Raw genomic sequence first — 25305 nt, forward strand, 5'->3', positions numbered from 1 at the left:
CATTAGCTTAGAATCTGTGGCTTTCTTTTTCAAGTAGCTCACTGTGGTTAAGTCAGTCAAGTAATAAGGTTATGATGGCTTTAACAATGAAGAGATACCTTTTTAGTAGAATTGTAGTATTTAGTAGTATGATAAGTATGATGCTGGATGTAGTATGTATGTGGCGTAATCTCTCGACAGACTTTAGAAACAAAAACTTACTGTTGGGTGGCGCGGGTGGCGGTAGTGGCGGCGTTCGCTGGCTAGCCTAAACTATTTCTGTTCCGCGATTCGTTGTGTCGGCTCTGTGGTGCAAGGCACTCGCAATACTATCGCCTTTCTCATAGCCGTTGCGAGGTTGCGGGTAGACAGGCGTCCAGTCAGTCGAGCAGCTGCCGAAGCGGTCGAAGGTGTTCCTTGTAGTACTGCAGTGCCGCTGTCATATGGAAGCAGGAACCGAGTGGGCGATGAGCAGAGCAAAGTGCCTTGAGCGATAGCGACTCCGAGTAACTGCGGCGCGGCCGTTCCACGTTCGTCGTCTCTGGACTCCGCTGGGACTCCGCGACATGGACTATCCCGGCAGAAAGCTATCGTGAGTAGCAGTACTACGGTTCCGGCCCTGCGGCTTCTTTATAAGCCTAACTGCATCAGGCGACAGGAGCAGGTCGCTGCCCACACCCGAGATTCTGTTCCCGAGGTCTTTTCTTTTTTGCCTGCATGGTGGCCCCAGGTGTGCTTATGCTGCCCGCATCCCGCGTGAAACTGCGGCGGCTGCTACGTCGTTCGCAGAGGGGCGGGGGCTTCTCTAGGTTTGGTGCTTGTTAATCGCGACAGTGGATTGGGCGTTTGTGCTTTCGGTTTCTTGTCAGAGTACGACAGCATTTAACGCCCCATGCCTGGTGTGGTGCTTATCTGGCCGGTCTGTCTGCATTTGTCGCTGATTACTCGTGCGCTGGTGGCCTTATCGAATGCGGTGTGTGCTTGTTGACTGCAGCACCTCCGGAGACTCCCTGTACGAAATTTTGGGTCTGCCAAAGACATCATCGCCGGACGACATAAAGAGGACGTACCGACGGGTGAGTCACCTCTCTGTGGCACAACGAAAAGGGGGAAGGTGTTTACGCTGACAGGTTGAATGATTGCAGATAAGGCTTGCATCTATCTCTACCTGGCTTAGCCGTTTCAATACCGGAGCGAACGCAGAACATGCTTACTGCTGTAAAGCACTAGAAGTGTATACTGTCTTACTGTTTTGGGCTTGGATAACTATTCGCCGAAATTGCTCTGAGGGTACAACTTTTGTTCTGCTGGCCGTGCTGACTGAGATTGGGTGCAGACCCTGTAGGATGTGATAGATCTCGGCTGTTTCAGTAAAACTTAATTCCCTTCGACCGTCTGTCTCCTTGCAGTTAGCCCTCAAATATCACCCTGACAAGAATCCTGACAACCCAGAAGCATCAGATAAAGTGAGTAACCACTGATCTGTCACACTTCAGGTGTTATCTTTCGAGAGTGGCCTTTCATTTCATTCAGGTTGCTTTTGCACCTAGAAGCACATGAGCAATCCATTCTTCCTGTGAGTTTGCTGATCACTTGGCATCCAGAATGTTGATAACCGTTATTGCTTTTATCGTTTTACCAAGCGTTGTCTGGTGGTGTGGGGGGGAAAATGACAGGTGGCATCTATCTCTTCGTTGCTTCTTGTGGCTTCTGCTCTTCTCCTGATACACATTATTGGTCAGATTCCTTGTCATTTGACTGCGTGTGATTTCAGTGCATGATAGAGGCATGGATCATGCCTTGCATGCAGCATTCGCATGTTGCACTGTGTTGTTCACAGCTTAAAATTTTTGTGCTTGACGGTAACATGCAGTTCTCTTCACTGTTTTATTCCATATGCCTCATAAACTTCCATGCACTTTACATTGTCCTAGAGGTACAAAATATTCTATAAATGTTATTCCAGTTATCTAAGAAATGAGGATGCCCGGTTACCTAGCTTCAGTTCTTTAATATCTCAAATTGTTCAGTAGTTTAGTATTACAGTTGCACAGATTTAAATATTTTTACTGATCGTTTTATATTTGTAAACTACACCATATGATATGTTTTATGAACATTTGTCAATTTGAGGATATGGGAATTCTAATATGGCACATAGAGCAGAACCACTTGCAAGGCGTATGCGTAGTCTCAATGAAAGGCACTTTTTGCACATTTCATTTAATTTTCATTGGTTCCTTTGTTAGGTATACACTGAGCTGCGGTGTGTGTGCAGCAGAAATCTGCTAACACAAGGTAATCTACATGTCTGTTCATTAGTGACAAGCCCTACACCATGCTTCAAGTGAAGCTTAGCTAACATAAATTGATGGTGATATGGTGGTTGAGACTCCTTGTTCTTAATGCTCCAGATGGAAGCATTGTCGAGCCTGTAGCAGACTGCAACAAAGTTGTTCTAGTGGGTACTGATTGTGCAAAAAAGTTTGCTCTTGTGCTTTGGTATGTGGTGCCACTGGTTTGCTGCCCATCCTCTGGAATACCAAGTGCAGTGCATGTTTTACGGACTGTATCTGCTTGCAAGTACATTCTTTATGGTGTCGACATGAATAGCATACAACCTTGCAGACTTGTGCAAACCTTTCTCTTTCTTCTGTATGGCAGAAATGCAAATTATGGGCACGAAAAAAATAAATAAAATAAACCAAAGTGAGAACATGCAGAAGCACTTACATTATTCTGTAGCCATCCTGTTCATAAATTGCACGCCTGGAGGATTGATTGGTAAATTAACCATTAAATTGTCAGCTCTGGCTTGTGCCATGTTGCATTTCTCATTGCAGGCATTTTTGTTTGAAAAAGGCTGACTCATTAGCGATGCTGTAATTCATCAAGTGCCACTTTTACCAATTATCCTGGCAGTTTCCTATGTTTTCCATTGTAAAGACTGTCTAATACTCATGCACGAATGACATTAAAAGACAAGCCGCCGTGGTGGCTCAGTGGTTATGGTGTTCAGCGGCTGGCCTGAAGGGCACGGGTTTGATCCCGGCCGCGGCAGTTGCATTTCGATGGAGGCCAAATGCTGGAGCCAGTGTACTCTGCATTGTCAGTGCACATTAAAGAACCCTAGGTGGTCAAAATTATCCGTAGCCTTCCACTACGGCATCCCTCATAGCCTGAGTTGCTTTGGGACGTTAAACCCCATAAGCCAAACATTAAAGACAGTGCCTACCCTGCTGCTGTTTATGTAGGCCACCACAACTTTTTTTCCCTCATCATAAGCGTTTCTTCTTTTAGGAACCAAACTAGTTTAAGCAATTTTGTTTTCCAAGAATTTTTGGGGATTTCTAGATAAAGGAAACAAGAGAGCAAGAAATTGGCAGTGTTTGAATTAACCCTCTATAAGGTGAAAGCTGAGTGCTTGTCTTGCATCTATACAACTTGTGAAATTGCACTCAGAATAGCTCTACAAATTGGATGACATTGCTTTCAAGCAATTTCAAGTGCTGGTTCTATAGAAAAAAAAAAAAAGTGCATAATCGTACCAATGACTTCGTAAAAAAATAACATCAAAAGTGGTATGTACCCTTACCTCAGTCTTTGGACATGTCTTAAACAACTTGCATTAGATTGATGGAAAAAGCTCAAAAGCTAAACTATTATTAGAATTTTATTTTATCCCAAAAAGGGTCTTGTTGAACTGTACACCCATGCATACAAAAACATATCGCATAGCGTTTTTGATAGCTCGGTAGAATTCTGCATGCAAAAATATGGTACATAGATACATCGTTTCCCACTTGAAGTAAATGAGACATAAGATTGTGTGGTCAGTCTGAGGGGAATTTCTGTTCAGCTAAGATACATATGGTAATTTATGTCAAGTTTAACTTCTGCGTTTCGTGCATGATAACCTACACGGCATAAATTCATGCGTGCATTTTTGTTCATGTAGTCTGCAATAAATTCTGCCTGCACAAACACATTTAAAAATAGCTTCTTCCCCAGAACTGTGTCCAAATTGTATGCCTTGGCTTCTCACATTTTTTGGTCAGGTAATATTGCAACAGCATTGGAATGTCACCTGCTTGTTTCGTGAGTTTTTAGTCTTGTATGATGCCACCTGTCTGTTTCTTTGCTTTTTTTTCTCTGCTGTTATTGTTTGTATACCAGTTCTTTTTAAATGGACTATGCCCCTCCTGCTAGTATCACACATGGTCTGCAGTATTTGAAATAAATGTTGGCATGAAATATGTCTTCCCCTGGTGTAGCACTTCCTGCTGGGCTTCACTGCCTGTCCTTTGCATTGCCCGCTGTCATAAGATGTTGTTGACTGGTTTGGTGACCAGCATATTGTTGCTGTGTGAAAGTAAGAAATTCTCAGGATGTTCTTGCATATGCTTAGGATGTTAATTCTGCAAGATTGACTGCAGTGTGTTTACGTTGCAAAGAAGGTGATTGTCTTTGGTGATGTGTTTACTGCAGCCTCAGAAGAAAGTCCATAGGCCGGGATAGCTACCTGTAGCTGTATCAGCCTCCTTTTTCTTTTTTGCTGGAGCTTCGGGCTCATTTTTTTTGTGGTTCGTGGGGGTCCTTTGTCCGGTTTCTAAGGTGGGAACAGGGAAGCAGCCATGCTCATCTGGGGAGGGCAGTTTGGGCATCATAACCATTGTGCGAGCTTGCATCTTCATCTGTGGGACAGATAGTGTGGCCTCCTTAAATCCAAACGTGGGCAGTGTAATTTCTGTTACCTGAAGTCTCGACGTTGCCATAGAGTGGAAGAAAACTGTACAAATTGAGATTTTTTGCCAGCTACAAAAACACACGGGTAGGGTTTGGTATTGCATGTAGCAGTGTAGCCGTTGTCCATGTTATGTCTATGCAAGGTGTGTGTGAATTTAGAGTATTTAGTGAATTTCCTCTCAACAGGTGAATTGAGAAATGAAAATTCTTGAAAGATGCTATGCAGGTCCCTGTTATTGTTGGTGCCACCTTTGTGTAAATATTAGAAAATTAAGGGGTTGCGCAGCTGCTTCTAGATTGCAATTTTATTTATCATTTGGGATTTTGAGTGCCAGCTCTGTTAGCTAAGGGGTTACAAATGGGGTGGTGGTGTGGTCATTCTCTGCAGACGTTAGGTCTGTTAGATAATTACCGGCTGATAATTTGGCTCTGCCACACCCCTCTATGCAGCTCCAGCATTCATTGCACAGCCCGTCTCCTCTGGTCATCTTGTAAGAAGCCTTCGTAAGATTGCTCTTGCGGCCTGCAGGAACCGACATACCTGTTTGTGCAGAGGTGCTTTGTGTAACAGGGCTTACCGAAAAAAGGCAAGAGGAATGTGTGACAGGGTAAGGAGGATGAAAGGGGAGCGATTAACCACTTTTGCAGCATTTCCTTAGCTGCTCTCTGGCTCATGTGGTTCTGTTTCGTCCGCAACTGGCCTGTGATGGTGGCGTGAGTGGAGTCGAGCTGTATGGTTGTGCACTGTGTGTGTGTGTGTGTGCAGTTCAAGGACATCAACCGGGCGCACTCTATCCTCACGGACCTGACCAAGCGCAACATCTACGACAACTATGGCTCCCTCGGTCTGTACGTGGCTGAGCAGTTTGGCGAGGAAAACGTCAACACCTACTTCGTGCTCACCAGTGGCTGGTGCAAGGTGGGCGCATTCTGTGGTCTTGTCGAGGGATGACCGACTATCTGCCAAAGTATTTACTACTGCAACTATGCCAGTAGTTGCTGTGGTCAAATTTTGATGGAGGCGAAATTATAGAGGCCCGTGTACTGTGCGATGTCACTGCACGTTAAAGAACCCCAGGTGGTCGAAATTTCCGGAGCCTTTCACTACGACGTCCCTCATAGCCTGAGTCACTTCGGCACGTTAAACCCCAATAAACCAAACCAAACCAAACCAATAAGCGATTCCTGTAGAGTGAGTGCGAGATAGTGAGTCATGTCTTTTCGTTTCTTTTGCTAGTCTGTTGATGACAAAGCCTGAAACCGTGACTGAAGAAATTGTGCAAAAGGTTTTCTTATTCGTTTTTTTTTTTAATCTTAATGAGTCGTAATATTGAGTGCATCTACTTTCTGTAACAGCGAACATTTAAAATGTGTGCCAGTGTTTGCAAATAACGTGCCACCCTGGAGCAACTTGCAAATCCGGCAACCCTGCAAAAGAGTTGAAGAATAAGGCATTTGCTTTTTTTGCAGCTCCACTGGAGCTCTTTTATATTACTTTTTAGTAGAATAATGAGATGGCCCTTATTTTCATAGTTAAAGTACTCGTGACAGGAAAATAAACATTGGACCTGCACTCTTTATGGGGGGAGATGGGTGTTTAAGGCCAAAAAAATTCAGAAAAAATTATTTTTCAGTTTTGCTATATTTGGACTCTCTAAGTACCATTCCATCTAAAACTAAAGTTTAACAGCTGAGAATCTTTCAGAGGTGCAAGGCCTTACGATAATGAATTAAAATGCACATATTCTGCATGCATGCCCATCTGAAAACCAGGCTTTGTAATGCGATTGGTTTAGCCTAGTCTGAAAACGCAGCTCATCGGCTATCTTTTCAGCCAAGACAAAGCTCTGTCACTCCAAAGAAGAGAAAAACTGCAATAAATATGCTATAAATGGCAAAACTAAACAGCACAAGTAAATCCATGGCCTAGCCAACACATCGGCATTCCTTCCAACATAGCACGCAGCCACTGACAGTTGCAGCTATCATCAGCAGTGCTTACCATGAGCAACTTGAGAAAAATGGCTGCCAGACCAGAGACCGATGCAACCGAAACGAGAGGCGTGGACCAGCAGGCATGTGTGTTTACTGATCTTATCTGTGATTAGCCAAATCTTTGGAAGTACTTCGTGCTGGCATTGTGCCAAAAGCGGGAAGTGTGGTGCAGATTAGTTGCCTAGTGCCGTACTTGTGTGTGCACTTAGGCGCTTTTGTTAGTGCAAGAGTGGCTTGGGATCGAGTAGACTGGTTCTACGGGTTTCTCGGTAGGTCTGTACCAAGTGGTCATGAGTATTTCACAGTGGATTTTTCATTTAGTGGGAGCTGCCTGAGGCAATATTTCATTCACCAAAGCAAGTTTATTTCATGTTCACCCATGTTAGCCGGTTAAGTGGTTCGTAATGTAACTTAAAATCGGCGAAAAACATGTGGTGCAGGAACTTGAGCATCATCATCATCATCTTGACTACGCCCTCTCCAAAGTCTCTCCAATTAACCCTGTCTTTTGCTAGCTGCGGCCACAGTATCCCCGCAAACTTCTTAATCTCATCTGCCCACCTAACTTTCTGCTGCCCCCTGCTACGCTTGCCTTCTCTTGGAATCCACTCCGTTACCCTGAAGGACCTACGGTTATCTTGCCTTCATATTACATGCCCTGCCCAAGCCCATTTCTTCCTCTTGATTTTGACTAGGATGTCATTAACACGCGTTTGTTCCCTCACCTTCTCTGCCCACTTCCGGTCTCTTGATCTCTTAATGTTACACCTATCATTTTTTTTTCCGTAGCTCGCTGCGTTGTCCTTAACTTAAGTTGAACAGTTTTCGGTAGCCTACACGTTTCTGCTCGTAGGTGAGTACTGGTGATATACAGCTGTTGTATACTTTTCTCTTGAGGGATATTGGTAAACTGCCATTCATGATCTGAGAGAACTTGCCATATGCGCTCCACCCCATTCTCATCCTTCTAGTTATTTGCCTGTCATGATCCGGATCAGCGACCACTACCTGCCCCAAGTACACATATTCCCTTGCAACTTCCAGCACCTCACTACCAATTGCTAAGTGCTGTTCCCTTGCTGGACTGTTGAACATTACTTTGGTTTTCTGCATGTTAATTTTTAGACCTACCGTTCTGCTCTACCTGTATAACTCATTGATCATGCTTTGCAGCTCATCTCCTGAGGGACTTAGTACTACATCAGCAAATCGCAAAGATACCTATGATACAAAGGGTGCAAGCTTTCCCCTGGCCTGATGCTCGGCCTGTCGTGGGTGCAGTGCTTGGGCAATGGGCCTCTGACCCCGAATACTCTGTGCCCTGGCACTGTTTCGCCAAAGCTGCCCTTGCACCATTAAAATCATCAGGCCTGTTGTTGTGGCAGGATGCCTGCCCCGATAAAGAAGATCCAGTGTGCCGCATCGTGAAGGGGCAACCTGTTCTCGCAGGCCCTGTTCGTGTTCTGTGGGCTGATAACGGGCTGCTACCTGTGCTGCTGCTTCTGCTGCTGCTGCAACTTCTGCTGCGGCAAGTGCCGGCCCAAGCCCCCGGAAGAGGCTGGTGACTACGCCAATTTGCATGTGAGTGGGGGGGCCATCTTTGGCAGTTCTGTTGGGTTGCAGAGGACACCTCCTTTTCGGGGAAGCGCTGCCAAAAGGTGAGACAAGTGTGTCCCCAGTTTCGCACTAACCCTTCTTCTCGCACAGTGGTGCTGGGCAACTGCAGTGGGGTAGATCATCTGTTGCAGTGTGATGGGTGAAGTGAGCAAGTTAGATGGTTGGAGGCATTACTTTCAGGTGCTGGATGGAAGCCGACGCCTGCTTGCTGAAGTGAGTGGTGTGCAGAGTTGGTGTAGAAATCCGGGGTCAGAAATGCTCAGACGGTGTCATTGGAACGCAGCATCTTAGTGCTCATTGCAGAAGGGGCTTGGAAACTCTCAAATTTTAAAGCACAGTGTGTCAATGGTAGATGCAGCTATTAATTCTTTTTGGAGAATTCATGTGAAGAGAGGTTTTACTGAAAGGCAGTAAAATATTTTCACAAATGGTGCACGCTTTGTGTGCAAAATACTCTTGAAACTCGTGCGTTTTTTTCCTTCGGACCACGATGAGATGGCCTTATTTGTATTCCTCATGGTGTGGCAAATTGCAGCGAGACATTATGCAGTCATGCCTTCAGTGCCACTGCCAGGTAAATGCTTGGCTAATCAGCATTGCTTCGTGGGTGCCGTATTTCTTGTCTCTCTCTGTGCATGCTTTTTGCTCTTGTCATAGCTGGGTAACATGCTGTTAAATATGTACTACATGCACATTTGCATGGATGTGCTCATTGGAATCCCCACTACCTCAGTTGGCATCTGTGTGCAATTACAGCTTTGCTTTCTGTGGTAGAGTAGAGACACCTTGCAGGTTACATAATAATGTATAAAGATGTCGTAAATGTAGGACTATAGCTGGTGGCATGTATACCTTTTTTTTTTCTGGAGAATATGCTGTACAGTGCCTGCCAGGACTAAATGCCTCTGTTGGCAAATTCCATTATCAGGGGTGGAAGCAGGCTCAAGCACTTTGGAGCAGCTCAGGGAGCAGTAATAATGCCATTCTGGAGCAGTTTTGGAGCACAAAAATTATGTTTTGGAGCACTGAAGTTATGTCTTGGAGCATGTTTGTAGAGTAAAAGACCTGTAATAATTGCAATTTCACACTGACATACAAAATGAACGCAAAGAAAATAATTTTATTCAACATTCAATTTGCTTGTTAGAATTACTTGTTAGATTCCAGCGTGGAATCTATCATTCTAATGTGCTCAAGCACCGCCGGCAATTTGGAGTTCACGACAACGACCAGAACGTTTCCACTTTCCACGTTGTCCATGTCCTTCGATTTTACTCTTGTGCTGATGAGTTCCTCGGCACTCGTAAGTAATGCCTTCAGGGAGGATAGACGCCACTGCAGGGTGGCCTTTTCCTCTTTCAGCCTTTTTTCTTGACTGCTTTCTGTCTTTTGTTTGCGTGATTTTGATTCTTCTTCACACACGTTTGCGATGTCCACTGTATGACTTTCCATCACACTTTCTCTCTCGCACTCTGCGTTGCCATGTGGCAACGAAAGAACAGCCTTTGCGAGCCTTCCTAGTCTTGGATATTTGGGTTCGCCAGTGGGCATTTTTAGTGCAAACACATTCACCCAGTGTTCAACAACATTTGTTGAAATATCCCAATCAGAAATTTCACAGGAAAGGCGCAACCACTCATCAGTTGGAGATAATACTTTGCTGGGAGGTACGACTTGTGGTAAGGCATTCGCAATCTAGCTCAGTGACGTTGTGTAGTGGTCTCCTACTACACCAGGCTTCAAAAATCTAATGTGGAACAGCACTTTATTGTCCAAAGGTAACCTAGTGAGAAGAGGTACCTGTGCAGGATATATAAGAAGCCCTGGCCTTGACATAGAACGCCTTTTTCTGAGTTGGTATCCAAAGCTCCATTTCATTCTCAGTATCTAAGCCAAGCTCAGGTTTAACTTTCCAGTTAGCTTGCGATTCAACTTGGACATTTTTCAACTGGAATCCAGTTACATCTACAAACGAATCCTGCCGCAGAAATCTCTAAGTGGCCGGTGCGGCGCAGTTATGGCGCAATATTGTGTTTTAGAGCAGGATGGCGCAGGGAAAGCAGTTTGGAGCAGGGTGGCGCAAATGGCGCACCCCTTCCACCCCTGCATTATAGAGGGTTTTTTCTTTCTTTTTTTTTTTCTGAAAGGACCTGGTTTTGGCCTTATTTAATTTCCTGCAGTCATTTCTGCAGTTTTGTAATTGTGGATGCTCAGTGTCACATTGGCTCAGTGTCTGCAGCTCTTGGATGCTGCACGCAAGTGCAATCCTGGCCTCAACAGCCACATTTCATTAAAGGGGGAGTATATGAGGGTGTCCATGTGTTAAAATTGTGGTACACATTTAGGAACCCCGGTTAGTCAGAAAAGTCTAGTCTGGGTGCTAGACTCAGATGTGCCTCATAGGTAATGATTAAGGCTCCTAGTTTCCTGTGATTTCGCGAAAAATCATGGATTTAGGCATTTTCCATAGAATTTTGTGAGCCATATTCTCATTTTTTTTATGCAGTGGTTGTTACGGACAATGTTTACGGTAGGAAAGACAGAACAATGGGAAAATGACTGATTTACCTTATTTGCATAAATATAACACGAGGGGGAGCTTGAGATCTCAGAAAAATTTATTCTGGATTCTTTATTCTGCACCTGTGGAATTTTATAATTTTCCACCGCAGAAAGCTAGGGGCCTCAGTTATGATGTTGCTTTGGCAGGTTAATTAGGCCTAGGAATGTAATGCTAACACAGACTCTGAACATTTTAAGAACATGCACAGTTAGTTGCCCTTTAAACTGTGTTCAGCCTGCTATGGATATGTATAGTAGGCATGAAAGTGTCGCAAAAACAAAACTGCACTGCAAAATTGGATTGAAGAATTGTGGTTTCGTCAGGATACCAAAAAGCCAATGGGCATTTTGTTGCAGTATGCATTTTGTCAAACTGAGGGTTGTCATAGTGCCAAAGTTTGTGGAGTGTGTGCCCTTATTCTGGCAATTTACATAATGATGGATATGCACTGTTAACCATGCATTTCGTGGAGCACAGCATGTTTGCTTTTAGTTTTGATTTCGTTACTGCTAGCATTGCAGTGTTGTCCGCAGAGTGTCTCACTGTAATAAGTGTAATGTTCTTGTTACCAATGTTGAATTTGGCAGTCTCAAATGGAAATGGTCTTCTGAAAAGGCATTCAGTGTCGTGGCATGGAATTGGTGTTGACACGAGGCCTACTGGCTTGGAGGAACTCTGGTCAGGTAACATGTCAAGAACAATGGCGAAGCTCGTGATGTGATGCATGCTGATAGCCTTTGTGTGTGGTTACTGCACATGCCTGCCTTGCAGCTCAACTAACTGCTTTCCCCTGAGCGCTGGCCTCTCTTCTTCTTTTTTTGCTTTTCAACCCTTGCATGTGTGGTGCATGATGTTCCTGACCTGCTGTCCTGCATGTGTTGTCGGCCCAGGAAGGGCAGAGTGAAGCTGTGAAGCCTAGCAGCGCACCCAAGGTGAGAGGCTGGCCGTAGCTGTCCACTGCAGTGCTGGAATTCCATTCACTTTGAATTTCGCTTGTGCCAAAGACCAGATGGTGCCCATGGTGGTTGTACTATAAATCCTAATAGCAGTGCTGTGCAGAGTAGTTTGTAGTAGCAAACTCGCGGGAGGAACCTCGGGAAACTCGGCAGCCCATCCGAGTATGTTGCACACTCAACAGCCTTGCCTTTTGCTATCTGGAGCGTTCAGAAATTTAGAAAATCATGAGGCTTGACCTGTCTCGGAGGTGATGCGTTGGCCAAGACAGTTTTAGCTATAACAGATGGCAAAAGCTCCTGGAATGCGCTATATGATTTCATACCATATAAGACGTAAAAAAAAAGTAGTTCTTGTAAAATGTGATTTACCGTCAAAGGGTTTGCCGACTAGGGTCTGGGCATTTTAAACCAACAAGCTTAGTGCTTAGATAAGCCATCAACGATAGCCTCTGCAAGATTTTAGAGCTGTGTGCACCCCAAAAAGCACTAACTATTTACCCCCCCCCCCCCCCCCCCTTCCCCCATTTTGAAATATCCCAGGTAGAAAAAGACAAGACAGGAAAACTCTCTAAGGCCTGACATAGGCATGTGATGTAACCCACCAGACTCTACGCCTCCTGCTAACATCTGAAGAGGAGGGCGAATTTTGCATGCACAGGCTAGTCGACGAAGGCAGGAGAGAGAAAAATCTAAGTGGGAATGGAAGGAGAGGATTATGGCATAGTAGCTTGGTTGCGACAGCTGCAACTCCATTGTAATGAATCATTTCAAAAGATGTTTATGGTCACGCATTCTGGGGATGATGCCTCACGAACACAGGGGTAGAAAATATTTTCAACCAGAGGGTGGTCAGAGGCCCTTCAAACGCCCTCAATGGGGCATTCCATAAGGAGGATCAAATAGAAGGTTCACTATAAATGATGCACATAAATAAGCCTCCTTACAAAGAAAAACTTTTCTTTTCCATATCTGTGGTATCAGGTATTTGATATCATCATATTGACATCACTACATGACATCACATGGCTACATGACATCACTTTTGTAATGGAGGTGTTCAGTGCTGGTGGGCAAAAGCAAGTGATATGCAAGTATACTAATATGTGACCTGCTCATGCAGGAGGAGTACAGTAGTGAGGAAGGCCAGAGCCCTGTGACCACGCAGCCAACGGCAAGCGCCAAGGTGGACGCCCCAGGGTCAGTGCCCCTGGCCATGCCTCCGCCACCGGGTGCGGACAACCCCAGCGAGACGACCAACCTGAGCACTAGCCAGCACAACACGTACATGACTCAGCCACAGGAAGCCGCCGCCATTCCCATGCCTGCCAGCAACCTGCAGTAGGCACGCCCATCTCCGTTCCAAAGAGACTCCAAGGCTGTGCTTGTGTCTCCCCCACTCTTATTTGTTTGTTGTTTTACCTGTCCGAGAACACCTCCTAGGGCTCTTCCCCTGTGAGCCAGTGGTGTGCACACATACTGACTGTCTTATAGGGCATGCTTGTTAGCTGACTGGCATGGCTTGGTGGAAATGGGGGGGGGACACTGTTGTGCATGATATCCCTATTTGCTGTTTGTACAGCTGGCTTGCCTGTTTTCTTTTTTCTTCATCTTGAAGAAAATGACATGTGAACTTTGCATTTGCAATGCCAGTTGTTACTACAGTCGTCTTTCCAGTTTTGCCTACAAATTGATTTGATCAAAGGAGGCCTGTGCCTGTTTCTCTTGTCCAATTACTAATACAGTATGTGGTTGTTATCCTTGTTTTTATTGTAAAAAAGTTTTTCATGATAGCGGGTCGGCAATCCGTGAGTTAATCTTCTGGCCATTACTTGGCCAACACACGAATGTCAGAGCAGCTGTCTTTCTCAGTGTTTGCTAGCCTGCACACCAATGAGGTGCATTGGGTCTCCTCCTATAAACCTGTGCACCATACATGAAAGCACGTGTTGATCTTTTGCCTCTTGGCTCGTAGCCTGTGTGTTAGCAGTTTCTCACAAATGGTGGTGTGGGTCCCCCAGTGTCATGCTCTCTGGGGACTTGCTGGCAGCCGTCTAGTATTGTTCACCTGTGAGCTCCTTCTATAGCCTAGTGTTGAATCAGTTGATGTCGGAAGTGAACCAAGTCAGCTGTGAAAAACAGCATGCCGTATACTGCCCCTTGGTGAAAACCGTGTGGCCACAATGTGCAATGTAACAGACGACTACTATAATGTGAACAATATTAGGCCTTTTGGGGCCATTTTGGTAAACTGCTTGTGTAAACTAGCATGATTGAAATTTCTGCTAGCTGGTCCATATTTCGGACGCTGCAGCACTACTATTTGGGGTGAGATGCATCTGTCGCTAGTCATGTGAAGACACTGGCTAACCAGAAGGGCATCAGCAGAGTGCGAGTGGACTGAAGGTTCATTCCAGGCTGACCTGCCATCTGGCTCTGCACCTCCGCATTAGTGGTGCTGAGTGTGTGAATCCTGAGGTCTCCTCCAGAACAGCCTGTGCATCCATGCTCTGATGCTTTCTGTTCTCGATGCTGAATGCCAGCATGGTATTGCTGCACATTCCATTTCCTTCAGCACATTGGCCTGTGCTGCTGATATGTTTCCTTGGCAACCGTTGTAGGTGCTTATTCAGTTTGAGCCTTCAGGTGGCGTGCTGCCTTGCCTCTGGTCTTGCCTGCACCACCTTCCTTGTGTGCATGAACCGCCATTGCCATGTGTACAGGTATGGTGCATTTGAGGTAAAGGTATTCTTTGGTTTCCTTTATGCTGTGTAAGCACAGCATAGGCAGCAGTAAGCACAGTGCACGCGTTTAGCGTTCTAATGCTGCATGGAAATTGTTCGTAACAAAGTGATACTGACGTCCAACACTCTGTGAAACGCACGGCAGCACAACTTGGCTTCTTAGTGTGCCGCTTTTGTCATGGCCAGATGCATTCTTAGCTGCTGTCACGAACAAAGTAGGAAGGTTGTTGCAGCAAACTTGGAGTGGGTGCATTCTGTTGCGTCCAACCTCTTTGCTATGTTTTCGGGTGCAGTATGTATTTTGCATGATGGCACCAAGTTGTGAAAAACGTGTATGCCAGTGTGTTGCATGTCATTGCTCGGTTACAAGCATAGTGGGCTGCCACTAGGGATGCCAGCAATGTTTTGGCACGGTCTGGCTTCATAACGAGGCCACTTTTTCTCAAAACTGTAGTGCACACAACTGCTTGCATGGCCGTGGTTGGTACACGTGTCTGCAAGGACAACTCGGCTCACTTGACTTGCAGGCTGCTGTGGCTTCAGTGCGCTAGTCGTACTAGTTCATTGCACCGTTTGCTTCTCTCTGCAGTTCTGTCTGAGTTGCCAGTCTTAAAACGCAGTCACTGGTGTGGGTTTGAAAAGTTTTAGGTGTGTGAAGTTGACAGTGTCAAGCAAAATTGCAAAAAGTGGCTATACGAGTAGCGTGTACATATGTGGTGGTGGTGGGGGGGATGTTACCTGCATCACAGGGACACACACCTACATTGTGCAGGCTGTGTCCCTGCCGAAGGTGCAGGGACATCAACAGTGTTCTAACTCGCGGCCAGAATGTCGACTGGTCAGCCACGCACTCACTGCCTGTGCCATGGCTCCAGTGCAGCGGTCTGTCAACAAGGCCACACTGCACCAGGTTTGAAGGCACTCAAAAATGTATAAGCGCTGGACTGGTGTGGTGTTCTCGTAGTCTCATATTGCCGTGGTCTGCACCTTTCCCTCTGGAGCTGCCTTGGCATTGTTTGTGCACGTGTGGTGCAGCAGTACTTAACGACCAGTACTGTGTAGCTGATTAAAAGTACTTGGGTGCTTCCGTGTGGTGCTCGTGTCGACTTTTTTCACTTTCTCCAAAACGGGAGGCAGTGTCTTGGTGCTGATGTTTGCTATGGTGAGCAGTTTCTTCCATGGGTCGCAAAAGTTTAGCACAGTCCATTGCAGGAGCAGCTGCTTCACGACAATACTGGATGCTTCAAGGACAGCATCCTTTGCATTTTTAGCTACTCCTGTAGAGTTCTCCCATGTAAGGCAGGCATGGACAATTTTTAACGACTCTCCATTAAACATAGGTTGTAATAGTACAACATATTATACCAGTGTGTCATCCTTGCTGTGAACATTCCCCGATGTGGCTGGCAGCTACCAGACACAGCAGCAAGGCATGCTGTGCAACACTGTCCAGTGAGCTTGCAAAAAATCTGATGGCATGCTTTCTGTGACCTGTTGGTAAAAAATCAAAACTGCTAGATGCTGTTCAGCTGCACATTTGTAGCAAACAGATCTATTCTGGATGGCACTGCATGACCTTTCAGCTATGCTTTGGTGCATTGACAAGGACATGATTTGTGTTGGGCATAATGACTTGTCTAACTCTGCCAGCACTGTAGTAGAAACCACTTTACTCTAGACACATGCTACATTCTCAGCGACAGTTCTTCTGGGCAGTGAAGGGAAGGCTACAGGTGCAAAGGATCGTGTCATTCCTCTCTCTGCAGGGGCTTCACTCCATTGCTGGCATTGCCATCGATGGAAGTTTCTTGTAACAAGACATGCGTAGCAAGTTCATTGTAGATACCTTTTTTTCTTTCTAGACTTTCTTGCATTGAAAGTTGGCAGTTGTGTTAGAAATACGCTTTAAATAACGAACACTGGCAATGTACTATGTTTGAAAATTGACTGCAAACGGACTATATTCCACTGCATAGGAAGAGATTACATTGGCACCATACTTCCTGCTGCATTGCCAGCACAAGTTGTGGGGTGTGTGCCACCATAGTAGGCGCTTGTGGAAAGTTGGGCTGTGCTTTTCCCTTGACTGTAGCGCACAATGGGCATTGTCGTTAGAATGTGGAATAATCATAATAAACAACCTTGACAATGCAGTAGGACTGGTAGAATAGAACTGCAGCACATGGGGGGGGTATTAAATTCACCCTAGTGCTGTTGGCTGAAGTGTGCTAGGCTTACTGAGCCTGGCAATGTACCAAACCAGGGTGTTGTCTCTTGGCCAAACATTGGCACACCTGTGACTGCTGTGGCACATTTGAACTACGCATGGGAGCTTGGGCAAACGCAAGCTAGCAACGACAAGTGAGGCTGACAAAGTGTAAGCAAGGTCACTTGGCAGTCTGCTCTCGTGTTGTGGCCTTTGTTTATGCAGTCTTCTTTGTAAACACAATGTAAACTATCAGCGTAAACTATGTAAACAACCTTGTGGAACATTTCGGTAATTATGGATGCGAATGCACTTTTAGGACTTGAATAGCCTGCCATGCAAAGAGACTCTCTCTGAAAGACTGCGTTTTTTTTAAACTTATTTAATTGGCACATTGTGCATAAAATATTTATTCTTTTTGGCAGAATGTTTGTGTGATGTAGTTAACGGGCCCAGGCACATTCAGGGGACCCGGGTAGTAAACAGGCCGCATTCAGCATTACAATAATTTTTTTTTTTCTTGAGTGATGAGGACAAGACACGACATACTTAGCATGCTGGCACGCTAATGCACACATGCACATACATTACAGGCACTCGGACAACTTGGGGCGGTTAAGCAAGAGGAATGCTAACGTCCTACTGCGGGTTCCGGTGCCCGCTGCTCCGTCGTCCTCTTGCCTCCATGTGCAGCAGGTGGACGACTGTTGACGGGTGTTGCCAGCAACGAAGCACATGATTGGGCGGGTACGACCGGTCACTGGGGAAGGTATCCACAGGCAGTCTGCTGGTGGTAACATCCTGGCTGCCAGGAGGCCGGTACTAGCAGGCAGGAGCGCGTCAGGAGACCCCTGGGTACCATGAGCAGTGCGCACCGGAACCCACATTAGAACATTGGCGTTCCTCTTGCTTAACCTTCAGCCTTAGGTTGGTTAAGTGCCCGTAGTATATGTTGTGACGACCCCACATAATGCGCAGGTCCACACGGGACGGAGAGGCAAGAAGACACCGTATGGCTCAGTTTAAACAAAATGATGTAATCAATAATTATACATGGTACATCAGTGGCTGGGGTGTCCGAGCTTACGTGGTGATGCCGTCATGGGGGCGATGGAGGGGCTCCGGAGTTGCGATCCGTCGGTGGCTGGCAGAAACCGCGCGCCGTTCGGCTTCGGCGCTCAAGGACCCTTTTTCGTGAACGATGTCGTCCTCTCCGTGCCTTTCGTCCGCACTCGCCAGCTATATCTGCTCCGCCGGCCACGCCCGATCTCCTGTCTCCCAGGCTGGATTGTTTCTTTCTTCCTCCTTTCCATGGCGGCGCCTGCGGCCCCCCCGACCTCCCTCGTTGGAATGTCGTTTGTCTCCCGCCGGCAGCTTTCGTACCATTGTACCCCTTCAGTGGCTTGCCGCCGCTGGGGGCTCCGTCAACGCGGCGCCGCCGAACGCGGACCGTTTAAGGGGAGACAAGGGAGTAGGATGGTTGAGCACAGAGATTCCGCCGAAGATATGGGCCCTGGTAGCTCACGCACGGAACGTCACAATGTGCATGTGTGTGCTAGCGTGCTAGGTATGTCATGTCTTGTCCTTGTTGCTCAAAAGAAAAAACAGTACAGTGATGCTGAATGCGGCCTGTTTACTGCCCGGGCCTCCTGAACATACCTGGGCCCATGACTACATCACAACTGGGTTATACACATTGCATAGTGGCCCCTATCCTATCACATTGGTTTCGTTCATCTGGTGGTGGTACATGCAGTGCTTGCATGCTGTTCACCAGAAGTGTGCCAAGCTCACTCAAATGCTTATCTATGCATGTTCCACTGGGCTGACCTAGCACAACAATGGTTTTGATGTGCTGCTTTCAATCTGTGCTCCCAAAGGTAGTCTCTTGAACCTACTATTGAGGTTTGTGCGGTAATTGAGCTCTGCTCTGCTTTGAGCTCTGCTCGACGCCAGGTTGAAATTCAAGCAAAAGAAACAAAAAGGCTGACTTGGATTGATGAGAGCACCAAAGCATGCGAAGCATTCAGAAGAATGTTGGATAGCAGTCCATGCACTTTATTCTGATCTGTTCACATTGGCTGAAAAAGTATGAGCCACCTTTTTGTTAGTAAATGCTGGTGATTTATTAATGTAGCAAATAACCTCAAAATGAGTCAAAAGCTGCAGTTTGTGAAAGCTTCCACGGTGTGACAACGCCACAAATAATGAGCGCTGCAATAGTGTGGGATATTAAAGACATTGCAAATGACGGGGACTTGATATTGCTTCCAACTGCATTCTTGAGCTAGGTGCGCACAAGAAAATAAAAGTTCCTCAGTCGCTGCATCACAAGAAGCGAATGAAAGTAAATGAAGCATGCAGTGGCCGTACAATCTCAAACTGCCTAACCAAAACTGGGAGCTATAGCATGTTCAGGCTGGTAGTGATCGCTGACGGGAGCCCTCACATGGTGGAAATAAAACAACCTGCTTGAAAGCTTTTTCTCAACACTGAAACAGCTTGCACGCAGGCTTATTGCCATAAAACATTACACCAGAACCTTTATGCTCCTTGACATGGCAGGCACCTGACTAACTTGTTAAAAGGCTAAGAATTTTTTATGTGCAAAACCACAAGTGAATTTTCCAGCATTTATTTTGCAGTTATTTATGCTAACCATTAAGTCAGGTTTGATGAAAATTTTCTGTACTCTAAAGCCTTGCACATCTGTGCTTGTAACTTAATGGCTTTACAACCGGCGCTTCAGAGTTCCTGTGCCTACCTTCTAGGTAGAAATGCTGCTCTCTGCTCACAAGATTGTCTACAAGCGCGTATCACCCCCTTATGGCTGTGTCACTGCTTGGCCAAGCTTGTCCCTCTCTTAGCATGTTTGCATCACCTATGCTTTAAAACTAATCATCAGGTTGAGCTGTGGGCCTAATCAGTTCAGAAGCTAGGTGGGATAAGCACCGCCAAGTTGGACTACATGGTAACGCCCTACTCTACACTATGCCTTTGCTCCAGTAGTTTCCCACACACACTTGTGGAACATTTCAGAAGGCCCCCAAGCTCTTAGTCTTCAGCAGAACATGAGAAATTTCTCGGCTGAATGGAAACATCAGTGAATAAGGAGTATAGCACTGGCACAAAATTTCCACAGCTAATTAGGCCACTTAGTGTGACACCTTGCAAAAACTGTGGAATGCCGTGTTATGTGAATTTCTTTCAGCCTCCTCTCTCAAACTGTTCTGAACACAGTGCGTTATCACCTGAACTGTTTCTTTTTCACATATACACACAACGTAAGTGCAACTCATGACCACATTTAGCCACAAAAGCTATCCTTCGTTGCCAGAATACTTGTGCACCTGCCTTCTCGTGTCACCTTTATCGGAGTTCAAGGGGTCCCCGACACAATCACTGCTTTACGAAGAACCGCTGCTTAACTCTACAAACAGACTACAGTCTTAGTGACCTGAAGAATGTGGCTGGCGTTTCTGAACTGAGTTTGGAACTGTATGCCACACACAAAGCAAGAATGTTAGGTGATGCAACAGCAGCAGCAGGAGGAGAGAGAGGCAGCACACACACAAAAGGTTGGCAAGAACAGTTGGCGCTGTGCAAATATTGCTATTGGCACCATCGTGGCACAGAGGAACACAAGCAGTAGAATGCGCAGCTTTTTGAGCAACTTGACTTGGGTCCACCTCGCTGAAGCCTGTTCGGTGCACATACACTTCACTGAATAATGCCACTAGTGCAACAGCATGGAAAACAACAAAAATCTGTAACATGAAGCCAACCTGCAGCCTACAGAATCCTTTCACATCACTGTATCAGTAAGTGCCACTCACACTTGTGCACACGACCATGCATGATGAGCTAAAATAGTAGTGTGAGCACAACTCTGCAGATGAACTGCTAAATTACCAAGCAACAGCTAAGGCACATCAGAGAAGGCACACAAACTTTTCATGCTCACAGTCGGGGTCAGTTAATATTTTTTGCAGTGTAAAAACAACTTTGAGCTTCATGTGGTTACAACAGCTGCCACTGTGCACTGCATGTATTGCTCACATTTCCCAGTTAAAAAACTGGGAATGTTCATTGGGCACATTAGGTGGCTCACAACAAGGCACTGCTTGGCTTGAAGGCACGGCTCGCTTTCAAATGATGACAAAATTACGGCAAGGCTGGCCACACATTTTAAAACAATGCTTGTGCGAGTGCTCCAGGTAGGGGTCCAACTGGCATGACCAGTACTGTGACATCAGGGGTATGATGCAATAGTGCATTGGGTTAATTCCCCTATAAGCAGAAAGTCATCCTTTACGTTCATGGATCCCTGGGAGTCCTCATACCCCTCTTGACGCAGTGGTGCAGCAGTTAAGTGATGCGCCACTGCCCTGTGGTGGCAGGTGCTCCCAGCGGTGGGCCTTGTGTGGTCCAGGTTGCTCTCCCCGAGCGACCAATCATTAATTTAACTGCCAGCAGACACAATGGACTGTTCACTCACTAACCGGTGGGCAGGCTATGATGATTCCACAAGGCCACATGACCCAGGTGGCCCACCTGCCTCCTTGGTTGTTGCTCTCTGGGGACCACCTGCCAGAGCCATGTCCCTCCCCGATTTTTCGCTCACAACGCCGACGTCCGATTTTCTGGAGAACGGGGCTTTTAATGCTGTCGCATTGAAAATTGTTTCCCCTTCCCACAGTGAGGTCACAAGTCGATTATGGCTGCCTGGGGACTGTGGCACAACGTTAACAGTGTATGACACCGTGCTCTTTTGAGATTTGTACCACTTGGTAATGTGTTGGGTGTTCAGCTGCAAGCACTGCTTTCAAGTAGTGCCACCAATGCCATAGGGCTTGATGAAGGCTTTGCCCCTGAGCAGGCTGGTCAGTTCCATGGGCGCAAGGGCCGGTGGGCTGCTGGTGGGTGAAGCCTGGCTGCCCTCTCTGCTGGAGCCCACCCGTAGCCCGTACACCAGGTACTCCAGCAAAAACATGTCCACTGGGTTCACACCATGAAAGGTGACAGCTCGTCGACTGCAGCAGCGGCCACCCTGTGAAAACGGAGCGAGCATAAGAAGGATGCATCAAAGGTGCGAAAGACAACCGAGAACAGCGTGCACGCACAGATTTCCGTGTGTCAAGGGGGGAAGTGTCTCTGACACCGAAATCAACAGACTTGATGCAGGCACCATCTCTGTCCCACTGTGGCAAGATGTTATGCATTTTTCAGGGGTTTACCAAAAACCAGCCAACATAGAGGTTTCACATGTGGTCAAGGAGTAGGGCCAAATCCAAGGTTAAAAGTGATCAGAGGTAGCACCTTCGAAGGAGAGCACTTTGCAGCGACTACCAATGAAGACCAACACAAACAAAAAAAATGTCACTTCAAGCTAACTACAAAACCGAAATTCGCAAAGAATGCACTGAACATTATTGCCTATGCTCTTACGGGGAAGGGGGAATGCTCTCTTTGAAATGTGAGGTGAGAGAAAAAGCAAGCATGACACATACATTTGTTACACCACCAAAAAAGTAGATCATTTTGAGATGATGGCTTGTAAGAACATGTCTGCTGCAGGCTAGTCATCAGTAGCAACATAGAAACTGAAAGGCATCCACTTTCTAATGCAGAGCTTCAGAAATCCATGTGGTCATGTCCAACAAGTTTGCATGTGGCACTTGAGTGTGTGCATAGCAGTATATTACTGACAAGCTTTTTGTGACAGTGAATGTTGTTGCAAAATAGAGTGCAAATGTTCTAGATTTTTAATAAAAGTAGAATACTCCTTATTACGGAATTCTTCCAGAATTTGGTATTGAGTAGCTTCCAATATTCAGGCTTACTTTAACTCTGCTCTAACATACAAAGATTTGTTTTTTCTTTTAGCAGGGCCAGCTATGTTTACATCACCAATGTTATGTGCAGTATTACAGAGTTCCGAGTATTTCTTTTGTCCACATTTCATGCTCGAGTGCTAGTGATGCATACTTCTTCAGTTACATTTGTATATAACCAATCAAACCTTCAAGTACTCTGTTGTCTTGATTACCTGTATTGCATGTTAATTTTTACAGTGATGATGAATCCCAACATTTAACTTGTTACTGCCCAGTTGAAAATGTTTTTATTTATCTGCTAGTAAACAGAACTAAGTGTTCTTGGTAAATGATAAGATTCAGATTATGGTCTTGGTCACTGTCATTTTCTCTAACTTAAAAAAAAAAGGAAACATTTATTTATTATTTAAAGCCAGTTTTGTAAATATTTATACTCAATCTGAAATTTTTCATTATTCACACAACTATATGCTGGCAGCAAAAGATGCATTTATTGGTGAAAAAAATCTGATTTAGGAATCTTTCCACCTGTCGATTCAAACTCATGATGTCCTTGCCAAAAAGGATGGGTTGCCCATGTCCTGAAGTGAATAGCAGCCTCTAGATCCATGCCTGAAATCAGTCTCGACACACACATTTTGCTAGCAGTGAGGGGTTTCTTTTTTGTCACAGAAGGTCCGTTCTTGGCGACAGTGGTCCCTCTTCGGGCCAACCCCACTTTGTCCTCAGTGTCCCTTTCAGTTAAACTCGCAGCCTCAACCGCCGCACCTTTAGCATCACCGCTTTCTTTTTTCCAGCCCCCTGCTCCCCTCAGTGCACACCTAAGCTACGGCCCCCAGTCACCCCTGAAGGAGGAGCTGGCTTCAAAATGTTGGGTTTTAAATTAGCATAAGTTTTTGGCTGGAGACGTGTCAGAGTTTACCACAAATCATCAAACTCAACCAGACAGGCAAATTTGTCAACATGTTTAGTTTTAAGTTGGACATTGCACACAAACAAAGATGTGCCAACTACTACGACACGGTCCTCGTCAATACAGGCCAGGCTAATACATTACAGCAGCTAGAGCTGTTAAATGAAGCAGATCGCTAAATAAGCGCATGCTTCCGGCAAATAAGCTTTTGAGGGGGCTAGCTGATACGGTCGCACGACGAGATTCATGCTGCTTAAAATAACAAACACACAATGAATGACAAAGCATGCATGTGGTTGAATTGCACTTCAACAGTATGCATGCATCATCCTTCTGTGTGTCCAGTTACTTTAACCCAGCAGAATTCTAACACCATGCTTCCAGAAACCATTTTGCCTTTTGTCAGCCATGGGCGGTGAAACCTGTGGCATGTACTATCATGATAGGTATGACCAACAACACAGAAGATGTGGTTGGTACTAAGTCTGTGAAATAAACCAAGCCTAGAAGTGCTCCAGTGTAATCCAATAAGCTGTATTTGTCTGTAACCTGCAGTATGGCACCACCACTAGTACTCTATCTGTGCATCCCAATCAAAAAGGTACTACTACCACTGCCCTAGAAGAATGATGAAATGTTCAGAAGCAGCCTTGTTGCTACACACGTCTCATCAGTTTATGATCCCACTGGGGACACAACCCAGATGGGTCATTTCAAGCCAGACGCTCCAGGCACACAACAGTACTCTTCTGCTGCTGAGAACAATGTAACTCCAGCCAGAACAGTACTGAGGGCTTAAAACGGTGCAGTGTCCATGCGCTTTCCACCAGAGCCACCATTCCAAACCTCTGATCAAACCTTAAGGCACTGGATGCTTCCCTGGTAGAGCATTATTTGGGAAAAGCACGGTTTTGTGCCTTTTTAAAAAGTTCATAACCGACAGTACGGAACTCAGGAGCACAGCGAAATGTGTCAACTGCGGCAGAGGGGTCGGTGTAAAAAAGGGAAAGCAGAGGGTACAGGCGCTGAGACGCTGGCCTCCCGAGGCTATGATATTTGCAGCAGGGGATAAGAGCCAATGGAGAATACCTTAGTAATCTGCGATTGGCTGATGACATTGCCTTGCTAACTCACTCAGGAGATGAACTGGGCTGAGAAATACTGTGGGTCTAAAAATTATTATGCAGAAAACCAAATTAATGTTCAACAGTCTCAGAAGGAAACAGCAGTCTACAGTTGGTACCAAGGTGCTGGAAGTGGTAAGGGAATACATCTACTTAGGGCAAGTGGTGATCGCAGATCTGGATCACAAGAGTGAAATAACTAGAAGAATAAGAATGCGGTGGAGTGCATTTGGCAGGTTCTTGGCAGGTTCTCTCAAACGGTGAATGGCAGTTTACTAATACCTCTCAAGATAAAAGTACACAACAGCTGTATCTTACCGGTACTCACCTACTGGGCAGAAACGTGACGGCTAACAAAGAGGGTTCAGCTTAAGTTAAGGACAACACAGCGAGCTACGGAAAGGAAAATGATAGGTGTAACGTTAAGAGATCGGAAGCGGGCGGAGTGGGTGAGGGAACAAACGCGGGTTAAAGACGTCCTAGTCGAAATCAAGAGGAAGAAGTGGGCTTGGGCAGGGCACGTAATGCAAAGGCAAGATAAACGGTGGACCTCAAGGGTAACGGACTGGATTCCAAGGGAAGGGAAGCATAGCATGGGGCAGCAGAAAGTTAGGTAGGCAGATGAGAT

General features: G+C 45.9%; 2 protein-coding genes across 6 annotated transcripts in view; one reads left to right on the top strand and one right to left on the bottom strand.

The window, feature by feature from the left end:
- Csp (Cysteine string protein) lies at positions 1 to 15684 on the top strand. Of its 4 annotated transcripts, none has more exons than XM_089541541.1 (7): positions 8 to 571; positions 974 to 1055; positions 1389 to 1445; positions 5492 to 5644; positions 8170 to 8301; positions 11800 to 11832; positions 12977 to 15684. In XM_089541541.1, exons 1-7 carry the CDS (start codon positions 546 to 548, stop codon positions 13196 to 13198), a joined length of 705 nt encoding a protein of 234 aa, XP_089397667.1. In that variant the 5' UTR covers positions 8 to 545; the 3' UTR covers positions 13199 to 15684. The 4 variants fall into 4 exon arrangements, with proteins under 4 accessions (XP_089397683.1, XP_089397667.1, XP_089397661.1 ...); XM_089541535.1 differs by having other exon boundaries at positions 11 to 571; positions 11791 to 11832; XM_089541557.1 differs by lacking the exons at positions 11800 to 11832; positions 12977 to 15684 and adding an exon at positions 11488 to 11757 and having other exon boundaries at positions 1 to 571; positions 8170 to 8378.
- LOC149365270 (glycoprotein-N-acetylgalactosamine 3-beta-galactosyltransferase 1-like) overlaps positions 13396 to 25305 on the bottom strand; it is a 17232-nt gene continuing 5322 nt past the window's right edge. Inside the window, exons 2-3 of one of the 2 annotated variants that reach the window (XR_016282570.1) lie at positions 17891 to 21853; positions 13396 to 17654 (exon numbers count right to left, since the gene is read on the bottom strand). Coding sequence is in view for 1 of the 2 variants with exons in the window: in XM_089541529.1 (XP_089397655.1) it covers positions 21629 to 21853 (225 nt within the window). In the remaining variant the exon portion in view is untranslated. Of the gene's footprint in view, positions 21854 to 25305 lie in introns of both variants that reach the window. The other variant, XM_089541529.1, reaches the window with a different exon arrangement.

This window comes from Amblyomma mixtum, chromosome 1, assembly GCF_055824585.1.
Source record: "Amblyomma mixtum isolate Tamu chromosome 1, ASM5582458v1, whole genome shotgun sequence".
Classification (NCBI taxonomy): domain Eukaryota; kingdom Metazoa; phylum Arthropoda; class Arachnida; order Ixodida; family Ixodidae; genus Amblyomma; species Amblyomma mixtum.